Source organism: Lepidochelys kempii, chromosome 3 (genome assembly GCF_965140285.1).
Source record: "Lepidochelys kempii isolate rLepKem1 chromosome 3, rLepKem1.hap1, whole genome shotgun sequence".
Taxonomy (NCBI): domain Eukaryota; kingdom Metazoa; phylum Chordata; order Testudines; family Cheloniidae; genus Lepidochelys; species Lepidochelys kempii.
In genome coordinates this window covers 60,330,624-60,354,781 of record NC_136382.1, presented here as the reverse complement: position 1 = coordinate 60,354,781, position 24,158 = coordinate 60,330,624, and the positions used below count along the sequence as shown (strand labels likewise).

Sequence of the window (24,158 nt, the reverse complement as noted above, 5' to 3'; positions counted from 1 at the left end):
TGAGTAGTCATGACTAATTAAAAATGTTGAACTTTATTGCACATATTGGCCAATGTGCTGGTCTTTCATTTGTTCAAATTTATCTAAAAATCACTGAAGTGAATGTTGTGGACTCATGGTCATGACTTCTGCACAAATCACAGAACTACAATAGGGCCAAATTATGTGATCTTTATTCAGGAAACCCTGAATAAAAACAAAACCTAAGGCACCTGGGTGCTTTTGAAAATCCCACGAGGTGCCTATCTGCACCTTTAAGCACCTAAATGCCTTTGCAATTCTGGCTCGACATTAGGGATAAGAATAATTTTCTCTTAAACATGCTATTCACTTATGTATATTGGGTGCATCTACACTGCAAACAGAAACCCAAGGCAATGCGTCTCAGGGCCTGGGTCAACTGACCTGGGCTCTCAGGCCTCGCGTTAAAAATAGCAGGGTAGATATTCTTGCTTGGGCTGGAGCCTGGGCTCAGAAACGCACCCCATGAGCCCGAATCAGTTGACCTAAGCTCAGAGACTTGCTGCCATCGTTTTTTGTTTGTTTGTTTTATACTGTGTAGCTGTACCCATTGTGGCAGATTTCAGAACCAGTTACACTCAGGCGCTAACGTTGTTCCTTAGCATTCCTTTGTATGTCTTTCTGTTTTAGGGCGCTCCAGGAGTTCCAGGAGTAGCAGGTCCAAGTGGAAAATCAGGGAAACCAGGAGATCGTGGGCCACAAGTGAGAGAATGATTTACATTTACAGTATCAGTTGTAACATACTCTGGCTGCAGATAAATATGCGACTTACTCTGGCTTTAAAATATTTGTCTCGCGTATGTTCATGAAAGTGGTAAATACATTGAAGCTGAGCTAAGGCCACAAACCTAATTTTTTTAAAAAATTATTTTATAGTACATCTTTCTGTTCATTTTAATAGTTGGGGCTGGAAATTGTGGTCACTGGTTTCTACTAAAAAAAGCACAGTCTGTACGTGCCAAGACATATATTTCTACACTGTGAAAACATCAAGAGCTAGGTCAGCAGAATTACTGGAAATTGTTGTTTTTTTTTATAGTAAAGAGTGGTATGCTGCTGAAGGTGGAAAATCTTTGGTAATGTTATATGATCACTGGTGGTTCACAAATGTTTGTGATTTAACAACGTGATTTAAACATTATTTAAGTACTGTGGGCTCTATTGAGGCTTTTACAGCCACGGCCCCACATTGGAAGAGAGGGAGCAGAAGTTGCAACGTCCCAGGAAACATTCGAGCTGAATCAGAACAGAACAGGAGCTGTGATGTCTCTGAAAGGGTGCACGATTCATTCCCTTGTGCCAGCCAGTTTGGAAAGGGGCAGAGTTCTCCATCCTCATGGAGTGTATAGTTCTTAAGCAGTGTGGTCTGACGAATGTGCACAGGCACGAAAGGTTAGGTGTTCATGTATTCTAATCCTGGTTTAGTCACTGTGAGGTGTTGGGAAGTCACTTCAGCTTTCTTCCTCTGTAAAATGCAGTTAATGCTACCTTACCTACCAGCTTGTTGGGGGGTTGTGAGGATTCATTAGTTTGTCTGTCCAGTGATTTAAACAAATAAAGTGCTATTGTTAGTTTTAGTTCTGCCATTGGTGCTAGCCACCCCTCTTCCTTACAGGCCAGGATAACAAAAGCCAACATTGTGTCTGTCCTTGTACATGCACTCAAGAGAAGAGAGAGGCTATCTATGCCCTTACCCATGCACGAATAACCTTAATCTAGCCAAATCAGTATATTCAGAAAGTACAAGTACGGTTTAAGTACTTCTAAATGCTAATCCCAGAGTTCATGCCATTTAAAAGTATAATTTGCTTCAAATTTCCCAATTGCTTGAGAAGTGACACTGCACGACATTGCATCTAGTGTTTCAAATGTTTTCAGAACAGATCCCAGCAGGAATTCTGGCTTGTGCTTTGTGCAGATGTTTTGTGAGACTCGTGGTAGACAGGATTTCGACATTTAAGTTTGTGTTTTGCATTAGAAGTGCCAAAGGTGCAGCCCAAGGGCCAAGTACAGCCTGCAAAGTCCTGAAATGTAGTCCAGGCCTGCCTGGTATTTGTAACTGCAGGTCCAGGAGAGAACTGATCACCTACCTGCTGCTGTTGGTGAACTCAAGGAGCAAATAATCTCTGTTCACGTAGGACTACATCTTGTCCTTTTTGCTCCTGTTGAGTGTGGTGTAGTGTAAGGTAACACTCAATGTAAGTAAGAGTGGCGGGACCTGGCCCTTACCAAAGAAGATGCAAATACAATCAAATATTATGATCTTATGCCAAAAGTATACAAAGTTAAATGCAAATTATATACAGCCCTCGGGCTCCTGGCAAATTGCCAGTGAGTGTTGACATCAGGCTTATACATTTGGCCACCTCAGTTTTAGCCAATAAATGTTTTGCAGCTCTTACAAACATTGCAAATTCAAGTAGATCACAGAAGTTCCTTAACAGATTAGCATGGCTGTAAAATGTTTTGTACCTCAATGCACATTAGTATTAAATCAAGCTATTCTCTGAAGCATTAATTGAATTTTCATAGATTTGCTAAGTTTCACCTTGATAATTTGCTAACAAGTACTCCCAAAAGAAAAGAAAGTGGGCTTTTAGATCAGTAATAGACAAAAGGATTGAATGAGAAGAAAAGAATCAGAGTACTATGACATCTGTAAACTGTTAAGAATAAAGAAGTCGTTTATGTTTTCTATATACAGCTGCAATGGAGAGATCCTCCCAGGGACTTAGCATGCTGTGACTAGTCTTGGGACCCTCTTTAAAAGGGGTTGCACAGTATGTGTAATGGAACTCTGTTCAGGAATAAATGCAGCCTCAGACTATATTCACTTTTGTGCATGGTCCCGTGTAGACAACACATGAGTAGGGGAAGATCTTCTGGGGAGAGCAATCAGGCCTGTTGTCTTTTAAAGTAAAGAGAGCACATATTTCTTGATGTATCCTTTCTCAGCTACGGAGCCTTGCCACGATTCCAGCCTTCACCCCACTGCTCAAAAAATCCCAGATTAAAAAAAAAAAGCTAACATTTCTTCTGTCACCCCAAGCATCCTCATCACAGGATGTCAATAAACTAGACTGGTGGCAGCAGTTGCTTTCTCTCAACATCCTGGCAACCAGTTGGCTGTAGTGCACAGTTTTCTCTGTTAAAAAGAAAATAAAGTGAAATCTAAACAGAATGTCGCTAAGTTGGAAGAGGACACAAACGGACAATGCTTCATTGAATAACTGCATAGGCAATTGTGTTGTTGAACCGGTAGTATTCTCTAACATCCCAATGGAAAATTAGCATAGTGTTTAGGCAGGTCTGTCTCTAGTATTCAGCTGTATTAATGACAACCCTTTGCATCAATTAAAAATCAAAATCAGAGTATTTCCTTTGCGAGGTTGCAGATGTGAGTCTCAGGCTCATTCAGCTTCAGTGAAGTTTTGAAAGTTGACTAATGCACCTTCTCTTTAATGAAAAAGGAGAGAAAGGATCCATTTACATTGGAGAGGTTAATGCTTTTGATGTTTCTCAGCTATAGAAATCTTGCTGGCAATAAATATCTTTGAGGAATATCTTGCCTTTTGTATTGGAGCAACTCTCTCCAACAATGACAGGTTTAAGAGTAGCAGCTATGTTAGTCTGTAACTGCAAAAAGAACAGGAGTACTCGTGGCACCTTAGAGACTAACAAATTTATTATCCTGTTCTCTCTCCAACAATGGAAAGGTTGTTGCTTAGAAACCAGTGATGCCCCTTTAAAAAGGCTTTTCAACCAGCTAACATGGCTTTTGGTTGATGTCAGCCTTGAAAAGTTTCTTTTTGTTTGGTCAGCACTGCACTGCAAAAATATTTCTGCAAATAGCATGTAGCATGTGAGCATTTGAAGTTTGCTTCAGTTGGTTGCCCACTTTTATGTTTTCATGTTTTGTAAACACGTCAACAAATGAGCTCCATGGAACAATTAATTTTAAGCAAATATTAGATTATATGGTCAGAAATTGGCTAGGATAATTGACTAAAATGAATTTTCAATTTAGTCAGAGAACTGAGACATACTATATGACTATGTTTCCAATCAAAGCAGCTTAAGAATGTTACAGACCAAGAAATATTATAAAAATATATTTAGCAAATAGGTATAAATAAATTAATTTCTAGAAAATAGCAACATGCTGACAATTCACAAACAGAAAGAGAAACTAAATTCATTGAATAAAATAATTTGTGATGAATTTTGGGTGGGATCTGCAGAGGGAGTTAGGTGTTGCAATGGTGAGTGTCATGGAGCCTAACTTTTAGGTGCCTAAGAAATCACAGGGACAACACTGTGATCCACGAAACCGAGCTAGGTCCCTAGGCTCCCTATATAATGAATGGGGAGAGACAGGCTCCTTAGATTGCGAGCCACAAAAGCCAGCATACTAGGTGCAGAGCCTCCAAAACTAGCCAATGGGAGATGCCAACCAGAGGGGTGTGGGCTAAGCCCTGCCCCTCTCAGAGGTAGGCACCTAAGTCTGGGCTGCAGGGAGATGCCTATGTCTTCTTGCAGTCCACGAATGGGACCCTGGAATGAGGTGGCTTAGGTGCCTTAGCAGCTTCTTGTGGGAATGACTTAGGCCCCTGCTTTGCTCCACACAAAACAGCCACTGGAGGAGGAGGAGATGCCTACCTTATAACTTTTAACCCAGTGGTTAGTGTACTGACCTGGGAGACAATGGTTTAATTCCCCCTCTCTCCAGAGTAGGGGAGGGGATTTGAACAGGGATATCCCACCTCTCAGTAGAATGCTCCAACCACTGAACTGTAGGGCACTCTGATGTGAGACTCCCTCAGTCTCTCCCACTGAAGCTGTTCCACTATGGATAAATACCAAAAAAGTGACTGGAGCAGGGGGACTGGACCACATCCACATGGGTACCTTAGGACCTAGGCATTGGGCTACAGAGTCATTCCCTCACTGAGCCTAAGTTGCTTTGTGGATTGTACCCTATTTACCTAGCTATTCATATTATATGTATTGGAGTAGAAAAAGCCATAATATTTCCCTATGTGATTCTTGAGAGAAATGTGAGAGTTGGTTTTGTATCTAGCAGGCCTTTAACACTGTCTGCACAACTGGGAGTCAAACTCTTCTTGCTTCAAAGCTGTTATGTCAACGTTTGCTTTGAATTTTGAGTATTAATGTGACAGTGTTTTCTTAGGTAAACTTTAATCTTTGAACCCATGATAATATGCGTTGTGTGCTTATTATTAAGCAATTATTAGTTTGCAAATTATAGGGATGATATACTGCAGTGGCTATGAATCATGTCCACACATGCCATTTCAGAGTAGCCATTCCAGCTCCTTAATTTGAGGCCTTATGATCTCAAAGGAAGTTTATGAAACTCTGCTATTGCATTCAAATTGTATCCAGCTCTATTGTGACCTCAGTGGAATGATTTGTTGTAGTGTGTCATTGAAGTCATTTGTGGGTACAACAAGAATGTTATGAAAAAAACCCAGCTACTGCCCACATTCAGCGTTTGCTTTTGTAATAGTGATAAATGGGCTGCTTAAAAATAGTAAATTGTCAAAGGCATCAGGGCTAAGGAGGTAACTAATTATGATGGTAGCTAGGTGAAGCAACAGATTATTGAACGAGTCTTTCATCTTTGGGAATTTGCAGAAGGTCTATGTTCAGAACTACTTTGCTGTTTGGGCATGTTTTGGCAAAATTTGCAGTCTGCTCATGAGACAGTAGGAGTGAGAATTTCAAAACTACTCAGTGCTGGCCCTAATTCTGTTCCCACTGAAGTCACCAATGAAATGTCCATTGACTTCCATGGCAGCAAAGTGCTCTTGAAAATCTCTAAAATTTGGTGGGGGTTGTTACAGTTAGGATTAAAGTGCATTGCTAGAGCTGTACACAAAAGCATCTCTTGCACTAAATATGGGTCAAGCAAGCTTTTTTTTCTTTTTGATCTCTGTGGATAAATTAAAAAAAGAGCTTTAAAAGGCAACAGATTTTTAGATTTCTCAGAGAGCAAACTAATGGTTAAAATGATCATGTGTCTGATTTTTGGCCTATTTGAAATGGGCATCTGCATTTAGCTTGTGGCCATAGTTATGTTAGATGGACCAAAACCAGCTATAAACATCCGTGTGAGGTCATTGTTATCTAGTGTGAAAATCTGCAAAATCCAACATACCAAGCGTCGTAATTACATTTTCCCAGGAAACTGTGTCATGCTCTTTCTTGGCCCTTTTATTTGTTAACAGTGGAATGCAAACAAAAGGCTAAAGTCTCAAAACATTACATGGGAGATGCACACACAAAATTTAATTTTCAGAATTAATTATATGTGTATATCTTTTGAATTGTGTTCTTTAAAAATGGCCCCAGAGTGTATTTTATGCAATTGTGGCAATTCAAACATTTGTTTTTACAAGTGGATGATCAGTCATTCTTGTTGGCTTCTTGTAAAAACAACACCAACACCAAAAACAAACCGCCGTGGAATGCAAATGCAAATGGGAAAATGCTGTCAGAGAAAGAAATATAGCTCTTGACAAATGAAAATAATTATGGTGACAGCTCAAGCTCACACTACAACAGGTATTTGTCGTATATTGTAAGATTAGAAGCATTCAGCATCTAGTAAGGGAGATGTCATTGGAAACAGAGTAGGCACTCGAAACCATCTCTCCCAATCTTCTATAACTCTTGCCCATAATCCTATATCGCTCAATGCAGGATTACAGCCTCTGTTTCTCACTGCTGGGTTTGGAGGAGATAGCTACCCTCCCTGGATGTGCAGTCTTTGGTCTCAGTTTAGTTTGTTAATGAACAAGGCAGGACATTGTTTCAGACTGAAATTACTATTTACAATGAAAGAGTAACGTAATACGTGCAACAATACTGAACCAGATCATATGGCCCTGTTTTCAGAGGTGCCCTGCTGGGAACACAGCCTTAAACCTGGATTTGTGCTGGAAATGGCCCACCTCGATTATCATACACATTGTAAGGAGAGTGATCACTTTAGATAAACTATTACCAGCAGGAGAGTGGGGTGGGGGGAGAGAAAACCTTTTGTAGTGATAAACACCCATTTTTTTTCATGGTCTGTGTATATAAAAACATCTTCTGTATTTTCCACAGTATGCATCCGATGAAGTGAGCTGTAGCTCACGAAAGCTTATGCTCAAATAAATTGGTTAGTCTCTAAGGTGCCACAAGTACTCCTTTTCTTTTTGAGAATACAGACTAACACGGCTGCTACTCTGAAACCTAACAGTAAATACAGTATGTCAAAGATATGATAGCATTTGTGAGGAAATAATACACTGTTTCAACAGACAGGGACATAATTTAGCTGGAGTACAAGAAAGCTTTCAACGGGGCAGCCTTTTTTAAAAAAAAAAGTGGCCTCTATTTTTTCGGGCACAGTTTTGCATCTGCTAATAACCGGATACAAATATTCCCATTGAAACATCTGACCTATCTGATTTGCTGATGACAAACTGCAGGCACCACATGACTGAAGGTGCATCTAAGGACACAGCTGGGTGGGGTTACTGAGCAGTTGCTCTATCAAATCCATCTAAAGCACCTGTCACTGTAGTATGTATGCACCAGACTGCCCTTACAGAGTGTTTTCTTTTTCTCTCTTCATCCTTCCAGTTTCTTTCATCCCTTTACGTTTCTGTGTTCCTATATAATCAACTGCAGTATATGTAGGTGCATTAAATAATAATGGAAATTAAATTGTTTTAGGGTCCACCTGGAATGAAAGGAGAAAAAGGTGACAGAGTAAGTACTACCTTAAAATTAGTTTATTTCTCACTTACTTTATTGTAATAAATACTGGCTTTTTAAAAGCACAGACAATGTACTAATATAATACTTGTTTTAATTATTAAGGGAGATATTGCTTCTCAGAACATGATGCGAGCTGTTGCAAGACAAGTCTGTGAACAATTGATAAATGGTAAACAATGTCGTGCTTTTTCCTAGTTCTGTTTTCCATATGGCTAATTTAATAGCTCATTTGTGAAAAGTCGAAATGATTTAAATTTGAGATGAAAGGATCCTGGCTGCAAAGCATAACAGGAGCCAGAGTGTTGCCATTGCTATCTTCTGTGCCACTGATCTGATGGAAGGAAAATGCACCACAAAATTGGTTCCTGAATCCGAAGGGCTAACTTGTTAATGAACTAATCGGTCACCTCCGGAGACCCATATTCAGATCTTGCACCACACCACAAAGGGAATGATTTTGTGCAGTCAGCCAAGATCCTGTTTTAGCACTGTTCATGTAATAAAGCCACCAAACATTTTGGCATAAACCAGGTCTCACCTCTGAGAGATGGAAGGCACAAGGCTGGAATGGAAGGAGCTTTACAGGTATTAGGATTGAAGTATATTGGCACATGCTATCTGGGCAAGCGATGCACACAGGACAAATTGTGTTATGCAAGGGAAGAAATAATTGCACTGGGTAAGTCCCAAAATTCAGGCCCCCGAAACAATATTTTAATGGTTTTGGTTTTTACTTCAGCCCCATAGCTGTCATAGCACTCTGCAGCCCTAATGTGCCCCTACCTCCAGGCAGGAGTGAACACTGGAGGATTCATGCAGTGGAGGATCCTCTAAGCTCCCTATGCCACCCTACAGGGAGCAACCCCAGAGTGCAGCTCTGTGCTCCACAGGAAGTGTAACCCCCCTACACAGCTTCCTCAAATCATCTCTACCCCTTCCACAGCACAACTGCACAGCATTTGCTGTCAGGAAGGCCCCCAAGGAAGACAGAACAACGTTTGCCTATACCTTATTTTTTATGCAGTAGGGCATGTGCTGCTTAGACCCCGATACTGCTGTTTTTGAGGTAACCCAAGATAAATGCAGAATTGTGACATACTGATTTTGTTCAACCAAAAATATCAAATTGTTCCCAAGCAGTCTGCACTTGTAATGGAACTACTAGGATGTCTTCTTCTGTTTTAGGTTCCCTATACTGAGCCTTCCTCTTGAGGGCTCATTGCATGGTCACCATACTTCTAGTCAAGAATAACTAGCTGGATCTCCCCTTCAGAATTTCTTGCCGCTTACTTGGACAGAGCTGTCTCTCCTGAGCAACACACACATTCTCTGGGAGTGAAATTTTCCCCTCTGACCAGGGCTAGCAGAGGTGTATGCATCCTCAGAGCTTAAGTGGGTCTTAAGTGATACATCACCCTTGTGCAAGCCTTCAGCATGGGGCTGAATTTCATCTTCTGTTTCCTGTCATTGTAATATCTGTTCTTTTAATGCAGAGTACCCAAAAATATCTATTTTTGATGGCTAGAACTGCATTTCAGATAATCTTTTGGAATTAGCCTTTGCTGTCTTGCAGACTAGAAAAGAGTTCTTTGCCAGGGTTCAACCAACAAGGCTGTTGTAATCCAAAACTCAGTTTTCACTTGTCACCTTTAGTGGCTGTGAATTTTTATTTAAGAGTATCTGCGGCCAGAATCTCTCCTCTCCCCCCACCCTCCTTCCCCATGTATTCTACATGATCATATCTTGCATTCATCTTAATCTGTGCATATGTTCCAATTCTCCACTATTTGGACAGTGGGTGGCGGGTGTGTGCATGTGTGATTTTAATGAAAAGTGATTAAAAAACCCTTTCTTTCTCTTTACAGGCCAAATGAACCGGTTCAATCACATGCTGAATCAAATCCCGAACGATTACTATGCAAACCGCAATCAGCCAGGACCTCCAGGACCACCAGGGCCTCCAGGAAGCGCTGGGGCAAGAGGAGAACCTGGACCTGGAGGAAGACCAGGGTTCCCAGGAACACCTGGCGACCAAGGACCACCTGGTGAAAGAGGTGAGTAGTGCTCAAAGAGCATATGTATGACCATATTTCAAAAGCTGTCAGCAGAGGAATGCAATGCAGCTGCGCCAGCCAGAAAGGCCATGAAGCATATAGCTTCCCATAGCCAATTGAAGGTATTGGTACAGTGGAATATTCAGTGTCTGAAGACAAGATCTAAAATTACAGAGATTTGCATCTACAGTGCTTCTCTGTCCATGTGGTATTTATGGAACACCAGTCACTGCAGAGTCTAAATGCTATCTCAAGAAAATTTATCAACTTTATCAAGATATCTTAGTACAGAGAACATTCTCCTCTCAAAGCTGTTTCTGGTATTAGCTGCATCTTGACAGGCTACTTTTCTGAATTGGCATCTGGATGAGGGGAAAATAAGATTCGTTAACAAGAATGTGGGGTGAACCGTAGCTTAGTGATGCTGCAGTTGTATGCAGCTGAAGCAGAGTAGTAGGTATATGGGAAATATATGACTAGATGTGCCAGAACACTTCAGGTGCTTTGAACTGCTCTGGTGATGTAAAGTAGGTGTAAACTCAGTTTAAATGGCTGGTTAAGCCTTGGTTATGGCTGTTTTGCAATAGCGTAAGGGAGCCAGGCTGTAACCAGTGAATCTGGCCCTCAGTTGTTCTGGCTGTTACACTTCAGAATGTGGACATAGTGTTGTGTTTTCTAACATAGATTTTACTATGGATATTTACCACTTAAAAGAAAATAATGAACTTCTGAATCCAGCTATATGATAATATTGACTTACACTATTTCATTAGGTTTCAAAGGATGCGTAAAGTGTAGTTGTAACAGAAATGTATAAAGTTTGTATGCCTTTACTCATGTTGATAGATGTGTGGAATGAACTTCAAAGATGTTCTTGTGTTTTAGTTCAGTCTCTTCAGACCAGGTTACCGCTGTACACTACATTTAAAAATCTTGTCTTTCAAACTGAGATGTTTGTTTCCTTAAAATATTTTCCTCATCGAAATTAAGACTTCCTAGACCAGAGCTATAAAGCAATAAAATATTTGAAGTATTTGTTATAATCAATGAGAGAGCTTGAAAAAAATATAGTTTTCTGACATGGTTTCTTTTTGTGTGTGTGGTTTTTATTTCCTTTTGGATCTTTAGGACTGTCAGGAGAGAAAGGTGAAAGAGGGATTGGATCACAAGGACCACGAGGTTTGCCTGGACCACCTGGTAAATTTTCTGTTTTTAATTTACATCAGCTTACACAACGGTAGAAGTAAAAAGGAACAAAACTTCCTAGAAAGTCAGATTGCTTAATTGCTCTTATAGCAAATAAGCATATGTTACTCAATTTTTGACACGTATTGGTAATAAAATGAAGCATTCTAAAAATGCTGAAAAATTTAACCAGAAATGTTTTTTAGACATGGCTAGTAGAAAGTTGGCTTTATCATATAATTTATTCTTCTGGCACATTTGCACATGAAAATATTTTTGATGAAAATACTGATTTTGCACCTTTATTGACTCAGTAATCAGGGGTTGATTCCTACTGAAATGGACATTTTCTCACTTTTTTCAATTTGATAGAAACAAAATATCACCTGATACTTTTGGAATGTCTAGTGCCATTGTTGGATCATGTTTGTAGTTACTCTGATGTCCTTTACTGGCAAAGCATAGCGTTACTAGTACAGAATATGATCCTTTCTCTGTTACTTTTGTTCTTTGTGTCATTTGATTTCATTCACAGATCATTTACTGATGTCTTGGCAGAAATCGTTAGGCTTTCTCATTGTTTCTGCCTTTAATTTACTAGTTTAAACATGATTTTTTCATTACAAGAGCCATAAGAAGCTTGCAACAAATTCTAGCCCCAGTTAAAACTCTACATTTCTGTTAACCATAATACAACCTCTTCCAAAGAAAACATTACCTCATCTAATCTAGGGTTGCAGGGTAGCAGAATTAATGCACTCCTATGTTTTAATTGAAATCCAATGTGCTTGTCTAATGTAGTAGTTTCCCTTGAGATCTTCATATCTTACACAGAGTGGAAATAAACCAGAGAATTCATTGATGTCTTTAGCGTGGCTCCAACCTTGCCAAATCAGTTTCTGTGAATACAGACCTTAAATTCCCCACACATAGGAAAGCAACTAATGATGAGTCAAAATTTGGTTCTCTTTGGTTGTTTCACTGACCCCATGTAGAAACCAAATGTCAATGTTTTCTTACCAAAGGCTCGTTCACAGTCTAGACGCCAGGAGTGCCAGTGGTTTCTGACAGGTTGACTCCTTAAAAAAATTATCTTCCTTTTAATTCTAAAATTAGGTCCACCAGGGGAATCTCGAACGGGCCCACCAGGTTCTACAGGTTCACGAGGGCCACCTGGGCCACCAGGTCGTCCTGGAAATGGGGGTATTCGAGGTCCCCCAGGCCCACCTGGGTATTGTGATTCATCCCAGTGTGCTAGCATCGCTTACAATGGTCAAGGATTCCCAGGTAGGTTATTGACAACTTAAACTGTAGTCATTTTAAATAGCCTTTATGCAAGACAGGCCCACTTGTGTGGAGATACTGAATCATTTCAGGAGCAAATGGTACTGAAACTGCTTAGTTGTAACATTACATCTTGGAACAGTTCAGTCCTTCTAACACAGACAGCTCTGAGAGCAGCTGTTCAGATTGCGATGCAAACTTGTCTCACATTGATTTGAAATGTGTTTAGCTTCAGGAAGGAGGTGATTAAATTATACAACTAACTGGTTTTTAATACATAGAAGGATAGTGGATGATTATTTTGCTGTTAGGATTTAAATGACCATTTTCTTCTTCTTCTTCTCCTCTCCTTCCCTCCAATCTTCTTCAGAACAAGGTTGAATACTCCATGTTTCTCTTGAAGTAAAAAGAATGCTCTGGTTGCCAATTTTTGTGTGTCTGTTTTTTGATCAACATCAGGATTATTTATACAAAATTAATACCTGAAATTAAAATTTTCCACAAACAAAAACTGTTCTCTGTTACAGTGCAAGCAACTGAAAAACTCCACTATCCTACAGTTTCCACTGAATTAAACCCCAAAAGTCTCTGGTTAGCCCTGAGTCATGCCAGCCTCCTGCTGTGAGAAGCAGTTGAAAACAATAGGCTGTCACAGGGAGTCAAATAATGGATGACAGTGGCCAACAATTTCTGACTAATGAGAAGACACTAATATATTCTATACCTAGGGTTCTGCTGGGCCATTTTCATGAAGAAAGTCCAGGCCCATAGTATTGTTAACAAATTCATTTGTGTGCACTGTAGCATTTTACAATTAGTGTATGTGATACTGATGTTGATTATGGTTTGCCACTAGCATACTGTGCATGTATACATGGAAAAAAAATATATATATATGTGTATACAGACTCAGTGCTGTTGGGTGTAAAAAGCCAGGTACTTGCATAGATCTAACCCAAGATTCCTATTTAAATGAAAAAGAGCTAAACTTGTACCCATTGTGCAGCCATGCAATCCTTCCTAGTGAACAGCTATGTATACATATATAGATATATGCATATGACTTAACCATTGTGTATTTTAGTTGGATGACAATATATTTTTGCACAGCAGTCTGACTTTAAAAACTAACATAATCTTTGACCTGTTTCAGGTTCCGGCTAACACATTTTCTAAGTCTCCAGTGCTGCTTGCAGGTTGAATACATGAAAAACCTGTTTCTGAGATGTTTGCGCACGTGCTTAGTAGGAAATGAGTCTGTATGGATATTTCACCACGGATGTGGTTAAAATCGAACCGTGTTGGCCTCATATAATACTAACAACATTCGTGAATGACATAAGGACAGTGATGTCAATTCATTATCAAGCCTGTTGCATTTCAGTAATAAAGTAGAAAAACAACTATTTTTAACACCCCCCCCCACCACCAAATCATCAGAAGCCTCAGTACTGAAAGAGGCTTATAAAACTACTAACCAGCAGAAGTAACACCATTGTGGGAGACAGATTTAACCTGATAAACAAGAAATGACTTATGTAAATAGTAAACTAATTGTGGCTTGTAAATGATTTGTAAGGGATCGTGTCCACTAAAATCAGTTAACATCTTTACATTAAGCTTCTGCATTAAAGCCTGCTGCTGCTTGCTATGTGCCAGAATAACATCTTTGACTCTGTATGAAATCTACCTGTCTGTTGCTTGTGATCAACATGTCTGATTCAGGGCATCTGCCTTTCTGTATATGTAATCTTGTTGGGTTTTGTAATTGCAGTTCTAAATACTAAAGTTTTATAATTATTTTTCTTCTGTTTTGCTGTAGTCTTTGGTGTTCCTCCAGCATCAGCTGTAACTCAGTTTGTTACGAGGAACAGAATCAGAAAATGACATGTACTGCATATTGCCACTGGTGATAGTTATGTGTACATTTATTTCCCACCCTCAGAGAAAATTACTAGAAGCCAGTCAAACGTTTTCTTTTTACTTAATCCATTTGCTCTATTAATTAATTATTTTTTAAATCAAATCCAAGTATTTTTTAGATTTGTTGAAGTAGATGTAAAATACTATTTTTATTTTTTAACAATTTATTGGGCCCTTGCATAACACCGTAAGACTGTTTCTACAAATGTTTCTTGTGTTTTTAAGAGCTGGATCCTAGGAGGCCTTTCAAAACCAAATCTCATTTTTCTTATGATTTTACTGCCTCTCCTGGCCCCCCCCCACAAATTCCATGAACAAAACTGAAAAAAAAATCAGTGAATTATTAATTTAGATATTTATTATACGAAATTAAGATTGAACTAACATTATATAGCCAAACTAACTTTCATTATATTTGTGGATTCGAAGACATGCGATAACTATAATGTTCAATCAGACAACTATTTTCAACCAGAGTCATACGTACCTGAAAGTGGACCCTATCAACCTGAAAGTGAGCCCTACATAGTACCAATGGAGTCAGAAAGGAGAGAGGATGAATATGAGGACTATGAAGTTGAAATGCATTCACCAGGATTACCCTGAACAAATGTGCTGGAAAATATCGTTACCAAGAAAAGCAAAAGCAAAAACAAAACCATAAAAGATCTGTCTTGTTTTGTGTTTTTGGTTGTTTGTTTTTGTTTGTGCTATGCTCACATATGCAGATACATACAGAGTGGGTGTATCCTATATTCTCCAGTGCTCCCTTCTCAGATCAGAAATGCACTCATATCTTGTAGGGGTATCATGCTTATGTGCGAATAGCAATGTATGTAACTGTAGATTTCATTCTTGCTCTTGAAATGCTTGTAAAATACTTTTGCTTAAGGTGGCTGCTTAGAACTTAATGTGTGCATTCAGTTATCACAATGCTGCATTTTCTTTAAATAATAATTAAAAAACCCACAAAACACCAAAAACCAGAGCTGCTGCAAATTTTCGAAGGGCTGTCTGCTTTAGCTCTGCAGTTTTCCTCCTTTTTAATGCCTGTTTGCAGCTAAGTCACATCACAAGTCTGCATTGTCTAGTAAAAAGCAAACCAACTCCTTCTACATCATTGCCAATTTTTTCTATCCTTAGTTATACCTTGCAGGGCATATATTGCTCTTATACATCTCCTTTAACAACCACAAACTTTAAGTAATGTAGCTGAAATCATTGTATCAACTGGATATAGTTTTATACTGCTTTAAATCTCCTTGTAGACACATTAACATTTATGCCAAATTGCAGTCAATCCTGCAGAGATGGAATTGCATGTTTGTGTTGTATATTTAGTATGGATTTTTTTTCAGAATATAATGTTTCTTAGTTATCAAAAGCAGTTGGAAATTGTTTGCAAGACTATGGATATAGAATTGCTGCTTTTATATTTTAACTGCAAATTGTGAATTTCACTGCCTTATATTATTTATTTCTGAAACAAAGGAGGCATTTTTCAATAAAACTACTGAAAATTTACTTTGTATGATCATTTCTTGAATGGGGCTGTGAGGATACAGACTTGTAAGTTACAAGAATGAGATGTAACAAACACACAGAGACCTTGCATTTTCTTTATTAACTCCTCCTGATGTTACAGTGACCACAAATTAATTTGGAATTTTACTAGTGTTAAAACAGGCCCCTGAGGCTGTGACATTGGTCGATTGGGGGTGGGGGGTCTGGATTTAGTTGGCTCCCACCCTGTAAGGTTTGATATAACTGTCAATATCACTTAGCGTGTAGCACAGGTGGTGAAAAAAACAAAATGAGGCTCCAAGGTCCAATTGCTGCACCATCCCCTGTACCTCATTGGTGCCCATGAGACTAGTGGATGGGTGAGCAGCTAGAGAGGCCACTGGAGATTGAAGCAGAGGAATAATGGAGGTGAGAAAATGGCTGGATGCCTCAAAAGCACTCACTAGGTGGCAGGCAGAGAGTGGCTGGTGGTGGCTCCTGTTCCACCCTTAGCCACACGCTCTTTGTGCTCTATCTACATATTTTAGGTACTTATATCCCCCATCAGTGTAGCATCTGGTTCAGTGCTAGTGGAAGTCAATGGAAAGATGCCCAAGGTCACACAGGAAGTTTGTAGCAGAGCAGGGAATTGAACCCAGGTCTCCAGACTAGTACCCTCTCACCACTGGACAATTCTTGAGCTCTAGTGGGAACAATATAGTGAAATTGTATTTGTAAGGGCTTAGCTTTTAAAAGTAAGCTTTTTTCCCATTGAATTTTTAGTGCCCTAAAATGCAAAATATACAACACAGCTATGTAAACTGCCAGCTTGGTTATATGGTAAATTGAATCCAAACAAGTGAAGTAGCAGAGATAGACTAGAATTAGGGCAGTAAAGGCTCGTAATCTATTGGGAGTTTAGCAGGAGATATAATGAACTGAGAAATGTTCAAAGGAAAGTCAAAGACATCAAGTTCTTATGTTTGGTGTAACCCTTGAGTTGCAAAAGGTAAAGCATGGAAAATGTGTTCTGCATTATAGTTTTCTATAAAGCATTACCTACAACTTCCAGAAAATGATTGATAGGAGTTTAGAAAAATTGACTGAACTGTGTGTCTTGTCTTGTATAAAATTATATTATTGTATAAAATCTTGCTTGTAGAGTCAGGGATTAAATGTATCCCTGGGGAAAGCTTAAAAAGATGCCCAAATCTTCCATGATGGTATTCCCATCTATCCACCAAATGAAAAGGCCCATAGCCAAAATATCAAAAGCATAGAATTAAAATTAGTTCTTTATGAAATATATCCAACTACTGCCAGCTGCAGTGCGCGGTAATGCCCATTCAGTAATGTCCTTTATTAAGCCTGATCTTAATCTAGATGCTCTTATTTGATTATCTGCGGACACAGAAGATGTAAGCATTAAATAAGAACTATGTTTATATATAGTTAATACATTTTATGATTTAATTCTAGTCTCAGATCTGCAAGTTGAATATTGGTTCAATAGCTTTGATAGCTTAAATGCATGGAATTCCCAGTAAAAAATATGAGGGAAACAGTCAAAATGAGTGAGGATCAATTCTTTGAATCTGAAAGAAGGATTTTGCTGGTAATCATTGTTTTTCAGACAAGATCAGCATAGGGCTTTTTGCATCTCCACAACAAAGGCTGAGAAAGAGCTTCTCTTTCTGGAACTCACTTTTTAAGAAAAGACACTTTCCAGCACCTCTAACATTTGGGGGCAATGTTGTGAAATGTTTGGGCTGCATTTAAATGAGCATTTACTAATATGGCACAGCGAGAAGGAAGAACTTAAATAATATTTAAGAAATGTAGGCTCAGGGGAATGACCCTCAGGACGGACTGGATGGCATTGTGGTTTTAAGGGGAAGTATTTGTGAAACTAATCCATCCAGTCATAAAAACTAGAAAGACAGCATATAAAGCAAATATAAACAATCCTTAGTTCCTGAGAAACTCATGCACATAATGTGCCAATTGCAGAGTTTATTTAGTTTAGCAATTTTAAACAAGGGGATGGATTAAAGACACACTTCTAAGCTCATCTTCATCTCTCTCTCTCTCTCTGTATTTTGGCAGTGACTATGCATGTGTGTACAGGTAGGCAGCCATGGGCTTATCCTGATCTGAAATTCGACTGGAATGTTTAGGGTGTGACCTTAGTGAAGAAAATAATTCCTTCCCCCTCCACCCACAAACACTCACACAGAGAGCAGATTCTTTGTTGCATTCTTGATACCAAGGATAGGAAAAACTGCAAAAGCCATGGTAATGCTGTCTACTTACAATGGCTAAAATTGTACACATTGTGACTGTAGTGTGTAACTACTGGTATGCAAAATAAATAAATAAAGGCAAAAGGGGCTCAGTGGCAAGGATGCAAAGCAATAGCACTTCAACTGAAAGCCTGTTTTTCCCCTATTTTTCAGTTGCATATTTGCAGTAATAATGATTTCTGAAGGGAAGCTGGAGTGACTGTGAAGCTAAGACACTTAAAGGAGAGGAACATAAAGAAGTACTGATTGATTTTTGGCACGTGCATGGCAGACACCACCATCTGCACCACACAGAGCTGCCACTGGAACCCAGGCAGGTCCTTCTGAAGAAAATAAATACATAAATAAGTTACAACTTGACATGGGTCAGCGGGGAGCCCAGGAACATTCATTCCAGGCAGCAAAGTCCAATATAAATTTTACCACTGCAAACATTATTTTTGCAAGGAACTTCACATCTCCCAAAACTCTTCTCTGCTCTAGTGAAGAAAAATAAGACATTATTTTGACTGTGACATGGCTGAAAAACAAAATCAAAGCTAAAATGTCCACAGTTCTACAACTCCTGGAAGAGTGTAGAAGCCCCAGGGTTTCTTTGGATATAAATTGGATGACCCAATTTTTAATGGCATTTGGTTTGGACTTCCTACTAGAATATATGAACCTGCAATATTGTGCTGATCCGCAGAGAATGCTCATGTTTCAAGTATCTAATCCCAAGGTGAAAAACTGGATTTTTGCAGCCATCAGGCAAATACAAAGTCTAAAGTGCCAAATTGTCTGTTCATTGCAGACAAAAGAAAAGACGCTTTTCCCTTTGTGAAACTAATTTAAAGACGGAGAATCATCTCTTGATGTGATATACAAATCAGCGTGAAACATGAAGGAAAATTCTGTTTTGGAGATTTCTTCTCAGTTGGAAACCTGTTAGCCAATAGTCACTTAAGAGCAGTAGATGCAGAAACATGGGTTCAATGGTGAATACAACATAAGCATCTGAAAATAAGAGAAGCAGCTTATCTGCCTTATCCTTGAACTTCTTTTCCTGCATTGTTTGAATTATATGTTTTCACTCCACTGCTTTTGTTTTGTCGTGTGTTGGATAAGAGTAGCACTACAACTGAGTTCATTGTTCCAAATTACACCTGAGCAGATGGTTAAAAAACTTGGGGTGAAAGCCCATTGAAGTCAAATTTGGAACATTCATGTGGGGACCTACAAGACTCTTCAGCAGATAGTATTTGCATTGTAAGGAGGAAAGGCATTATTGCTTGCATGAGCTGTGACCCACATTCTGCTCTCAGTCACACTCTTATTCTATGTTGTTATTCTGAATTCACACCAGTGTGTAACTGAGAGCAGACTTTGGCCAACGCTATTTCTTTGGCATCTGTACAGAGCAAAATGGTACTGGTATGGAACCCCTGTGGGCCATCTTCCTCATCCTGGCAATCTGCAGTGGATTTGCTTTAAAGTTGTTTTTATAAGCATATTTTAGCTCACACTTTTGCTTACAATATGTGACTGTGAAAAACTATTTTTTCACCCCCCAACTAGCCAGTCATGGACACCTTCAAGCTCTAGCTCATGACCATTATGGTTCTTTCTTTACGTGTGAACTATATTTAAGCTTAAACTAATAATTGTGGGCGTGAACAGCCAAGATTTTCAGAAGTGACTACAGATTTTGGTAGCTAGGTCTCCGCGTGCTCAGTTCAGACACCTGAGCTATTTATGATTTTTAGGACGTGCTGAGCACCCAGCCCCTGAATATCTGGCCCCTTTAAGATGTCTCAAAAGCAGGGCTTCCAAATATTGAGGCATCCACCAAATCATTGGTCCCTTTTGAAAATCGTGGCCATAAGCTATATCTTAAATGCTTCTTTAGTAAACAAATGTTTTCATAATGTTAAACAATTCATAAATGAAGATGGAAAAATAAAAATAAAAAGACCAAGAAGAAATAGAATCTCCTTTCTGTCATTTTCCTAACATGTTATCCTTCAAAGTACTTAAGCAGAAAATAAAATACAGAGGGAGAGGGATTATGAATCACTGCAGCTATGATGAAAGTAGAAAAGCTTCAGCTGTTCAGGAAATACCCCTGAAAGGGAAAAGGAAAGGATCTGTATCTTTTTTTCCATTAGAAAGGGCATCTTGCCAGTGCCTTCTACCAGAGACACTAGCCAAAATGAGTTTTCACTGACGTGGCAGAATAATAAAGACATTTGTAAGTTTACTATTGATTATAATAAAAGTTTTCCTGTCTTGGATAAACAGACGTGTATAACTGATAAATACCTACCTAAGAATGGTTGTACAGCTGCTAAAGCAAAACAGATGTGAGATGTTTATCAATTATAATAGTCCACTGTTTATGCCTCATAGCAACTGCCACTGGAATGTTGCAACATATTGTTTAATATTTGCAGCTTTTTGGCTCCTTTTATGTAGATAGCAAATTATTTAAAATTCCTGTACAGTACCTGGTTTTTGTTATCAGATCCTCTCACAAATCTCTTTTTCTGCACAGCTTTTCCTCCCCTCTCTTCCCCTTTTGCTCATGTTTGTCTTTGCATTTGGCCCCTTGTTATATTTAGCCCTTTTTCCTTATCTCTTTTCCACTGTCCCCCTTACTGCTGTTTTCAATTCTGTTCGCTTTTCCCCACTTGCTGCTTTGAGTGCTTACTTTTTCTTTTTATAGTTTAGACTTAACTGTACTAATACAAGGTGACGGAACATGCAACTCTACTGCTGATCAATATAAGGTTTTTCTTGATTCATAGATTCCAGGGCCAGAAGGCTCCACTGTGATAATCTAGTCTAACCTCTTGCATAACACAGACCATAAAACTTCCCCTAAAAATTCCTTTTGAACTAGCACAGATATTTTAAAAAACATCCAGTCTTGATTTAAAAACTGTCAGTGATGCAGAATCCACCATGAGCTTTGGCAAATTGTTCCAGTGGTTAATTACCTTTATTGTTAAAAAAATTATGCCTTATTTCCAGTCTAAATTTGTCTTGCTTCAACTTCCAGCCATTGAATTTTGTGATACCTTCCTGTGCTAGATTGAAGAGCCCATTATCAAATGTTTGTTTCCCATGTACTTACAGACTCTGATCAAGTCACCCCCTAACTTTTTCTTTGTGGAAATGGAAAAACTCCCATTGAATTCAAGGAAGCCAGGATTTTCCCCCATTATGGCTAAATAGTTACATAGCACATAGCCATGGCTTGAACAAGAAAGGAAAACAATCCCCCTAAACTTTAGAGTAACACATTAGTGTATATATGGGGTGGGGAGGTGGGTGTTTCTATTCTAAGAACAAATTCCTGTTCTTAATGGCAAAACTCTCACTGAATACAATGAACTGGGATTTGTCCTTAAGGAGCCAAATGGGATTTTGACCTACGTAAAAACAGCAATATCAGACCTTAGCATTCATGTTCCAGTTCTAAGCACTCTAATGATATGACAAGTGTCTGTATAGTGACAAATATAGTGAATTTGCTGTGCACAACACTAATAGTTTTACTCGGCATTCCCCTAGAATGCCATGAACACTCTGTATTGCTACTAGCAATGCCCTTGTACATGGCATGGCTGAAAGAAAATTCCGCTGTCCTCCAAAAACCCAGCCAACACATTCTCAGCAGCAGTATCCTGAGGTTATATTCCTTACAATGAAACAATCTGCATAACTTGTCAGTGGTATCAATAGCAGCTAAAGCCAAACCAGCGCCAAACATTTCAAAAAACTGTCCCAAGTTTTCAAGAAACCTTGAAAGGACATTTTCCTCCCCCGTCTACAGCATTTCTTTCCCAAAGAAGGCCTGTTATAACTGCTCTTGGACGTTTCATGAAGTCAGCTCGAAATATAGTTGTTTTGTGTACACCAATGATTAATAATTTATGATGTTAGGCAGTACATAAGGTCAAACTATCCCAATATTTGGCTAAACAAATGACATTTCAGTAAGTTTAGAGCTCAAGAGCAACTTTTAACTAGAAAACACACACAAACACATACACAGAGTAAAGGGGCAATAACTAGTACAACTGACTGCAGTGTTGGAGGAGCCAGACGCCCTCTCAAATCTGGGAGACGAACAGTGGTTAAGAGGAGGCAGGGAAAAGCAGCTTTAGGCCAGGTTTCTATGGGTATTGACGATGGCTGGGATTTACCTGTTTGGGGGCTGCGAATAAGGGTTTCTAGTGAAAGTGCATCCTCAAAAGCATCACTACTGTGCCATTACAATAAGGAAGTTCATAAAGGAAGGTCACCCAAAGAACTCATCATGTGAGCTGCACCCAGCTTTTGTGTGCACAGTCTTTGGTTAATTCCTTTAAAGTTAAGAAAAAGAACAGGAGTACTTGTGGCACCTTAGAGACTTATAAATTTATTTGAGCAAAAGCTTTCATGAGCTACAGCTCGCTTCATCAAACTGCATGCATCAGATGAAGTGAGCTCTAGATCACAAAAGCTTATGCTCAAATAAATTGGTTAGTCTCTAAGGTGCCACAAGTACTCCTTTTCTTTTTGCGGATACAGACTAACACGGCTGCTACTCTGAAACCTTTACATTTAGGATAAATCAAAACCCCTTGCTCCAGCCTACAAGGAAATGTCTTTTGAATTCATCCTTAGTAGGATAAATAAGCTCACAGAGATGAAAAATTCCCACAAGATGATATGCCAAAACCTGGGTAAGGACTATATGGTTCATTTTATTGAAATATTCATTTTCTCTGTCCTCATTTAATGAATTCTCATTCACCCATCACCATGCTTTATGGTGTTAGTGTCCAGGCCCTGCTACTGGAAAAGGCTCAGACACAGCAAGAAAGAAGACAGGGTACATGGTGGACATCTGATTGTTGCCTTCTGGCCACCTGCTGGAGTGGTCTTGGTTGGCTGAGCTGCCTGCCACCCTGAGAGGAAAATTAAGCCCTCAAGAGCAGAAGAAAAATAATAATCTATCTGGCAGCAGGATGTTCCAGGGACAAGGCAGCAGGAAGGAAAGATGTTACTAACAATCTGCCTGTAGTAGAATCATAGAATCATAGAATCATAGAATATCAGGGTTGGAAGGGACCCCTGAAGGTCATCTAGTCCAACCCCCTGCTCAAAGCAGGACCAATTCCCAGTTAAATCATCCCAGCCAGGGCTTTGTCAAGCCTGACCTTAAAAACCTCTAAGGAAGGAGATTCTACCACCTCCCTAGGTAACGCATTCCAGTGTTTCACCACCCTCTTAGTGAAAAAGTTTTTCCTAATATCCAATCTAAACCTCCCCCACTGCAACTTGAGACCATTACTCCTCGTTCTGTCATCTGCTACCATTGAGAACAGTCTAGAGCCATCCTCTTTGGAACCCCCTTTCAGGTAGTTGAAAGCAGCTATCAAATCCCCCCTCATTCTTCTCTTCTGCAGGCTAAACAATCCCAGCTCCCTCAGCCTCTCCTCATAACTCATGTGTTCCAGTCCCCTAATCATTTTTGTTGCCCTTCGCTGGACTCTCTCCAATTTATCCACATCCTTCTTGAAGTGTGGGGCCCAAAACTGGACACAGTACTCCAGATGAGGCCTCACCAATGTCGAATAGAGGGGAACGATCACGTCCCTCGATCTGCTCGCTATGCCCCTACTTATACATCCCAAAATGCCATTGGCCTTCTTGGCAACAAGGGCACACTGCTGACTCATATCCAGCTTCTTGTCCACTGTCACCCCTAGGTCCTTTTCTGCAGAACTGCTGCCTAGCCATTCGGTCTGTAGCTGTGCATTGGGTTCTTCCGTCCTAAGTGCAGGACCCTGCACTTATCCTTATTGAACCTCATCAGATTTCTTTTGATTTCTTTAGATTTCTTTTGGCCCAATCCTCCAATTTGTCTAGGTCCTTCTGTATCCTATCCCTCCCCTCCAGTGTATCTACCACTCCTCCCAGTTTAGTATCATCCGCAAATTTGCTGAGAGTGCAATCCACACCATCCTCCAGATCATTTATGAAGATATTGAACAAAACCGGCCCCAGGACCGACCCTTGGGGCACTCCACTCGATACCGGCTGCCAACTAGACATGGAG

General features: G+C 39.5%; 1 protein-coding gene across 1 annotated transcript in view; it reads left to right on the top strand.

The window, feature by feature from the left end:
• Positions 1–15,752, top strand: part of COL12A1 (collagen type XII alpha 1 chain) — a 130,396-nt gene extending 114,644 nt beyond the window's left edge. Inside the window, 8 exon segments of the mRNA XM_073336466.2 lie at positions 652–723; positions 7,771–7,806; positions 7,918–7,984; positions 9,681–9,869; positions 10,998–11,066; positions 12,171–12,341; positions 14,737–14,855; positions 14,857–15,752. Coding sequence (XP_073192567.2) covers positions 652–723; positions 7,771–7,806; positions 7,918–7,984; positions 9,681–9,869; positions 10,998–11,066; positions 12,171–12,341; positions 14,737–14,855; positions 14,857–14,925 — 792 coding nt within the window. The 3' untranslated portion in view covers positions 14,926–15,752.
• The last annotated feature ends 8,406 nt before the right edge of the window (positions 15,753–24,158 follow it).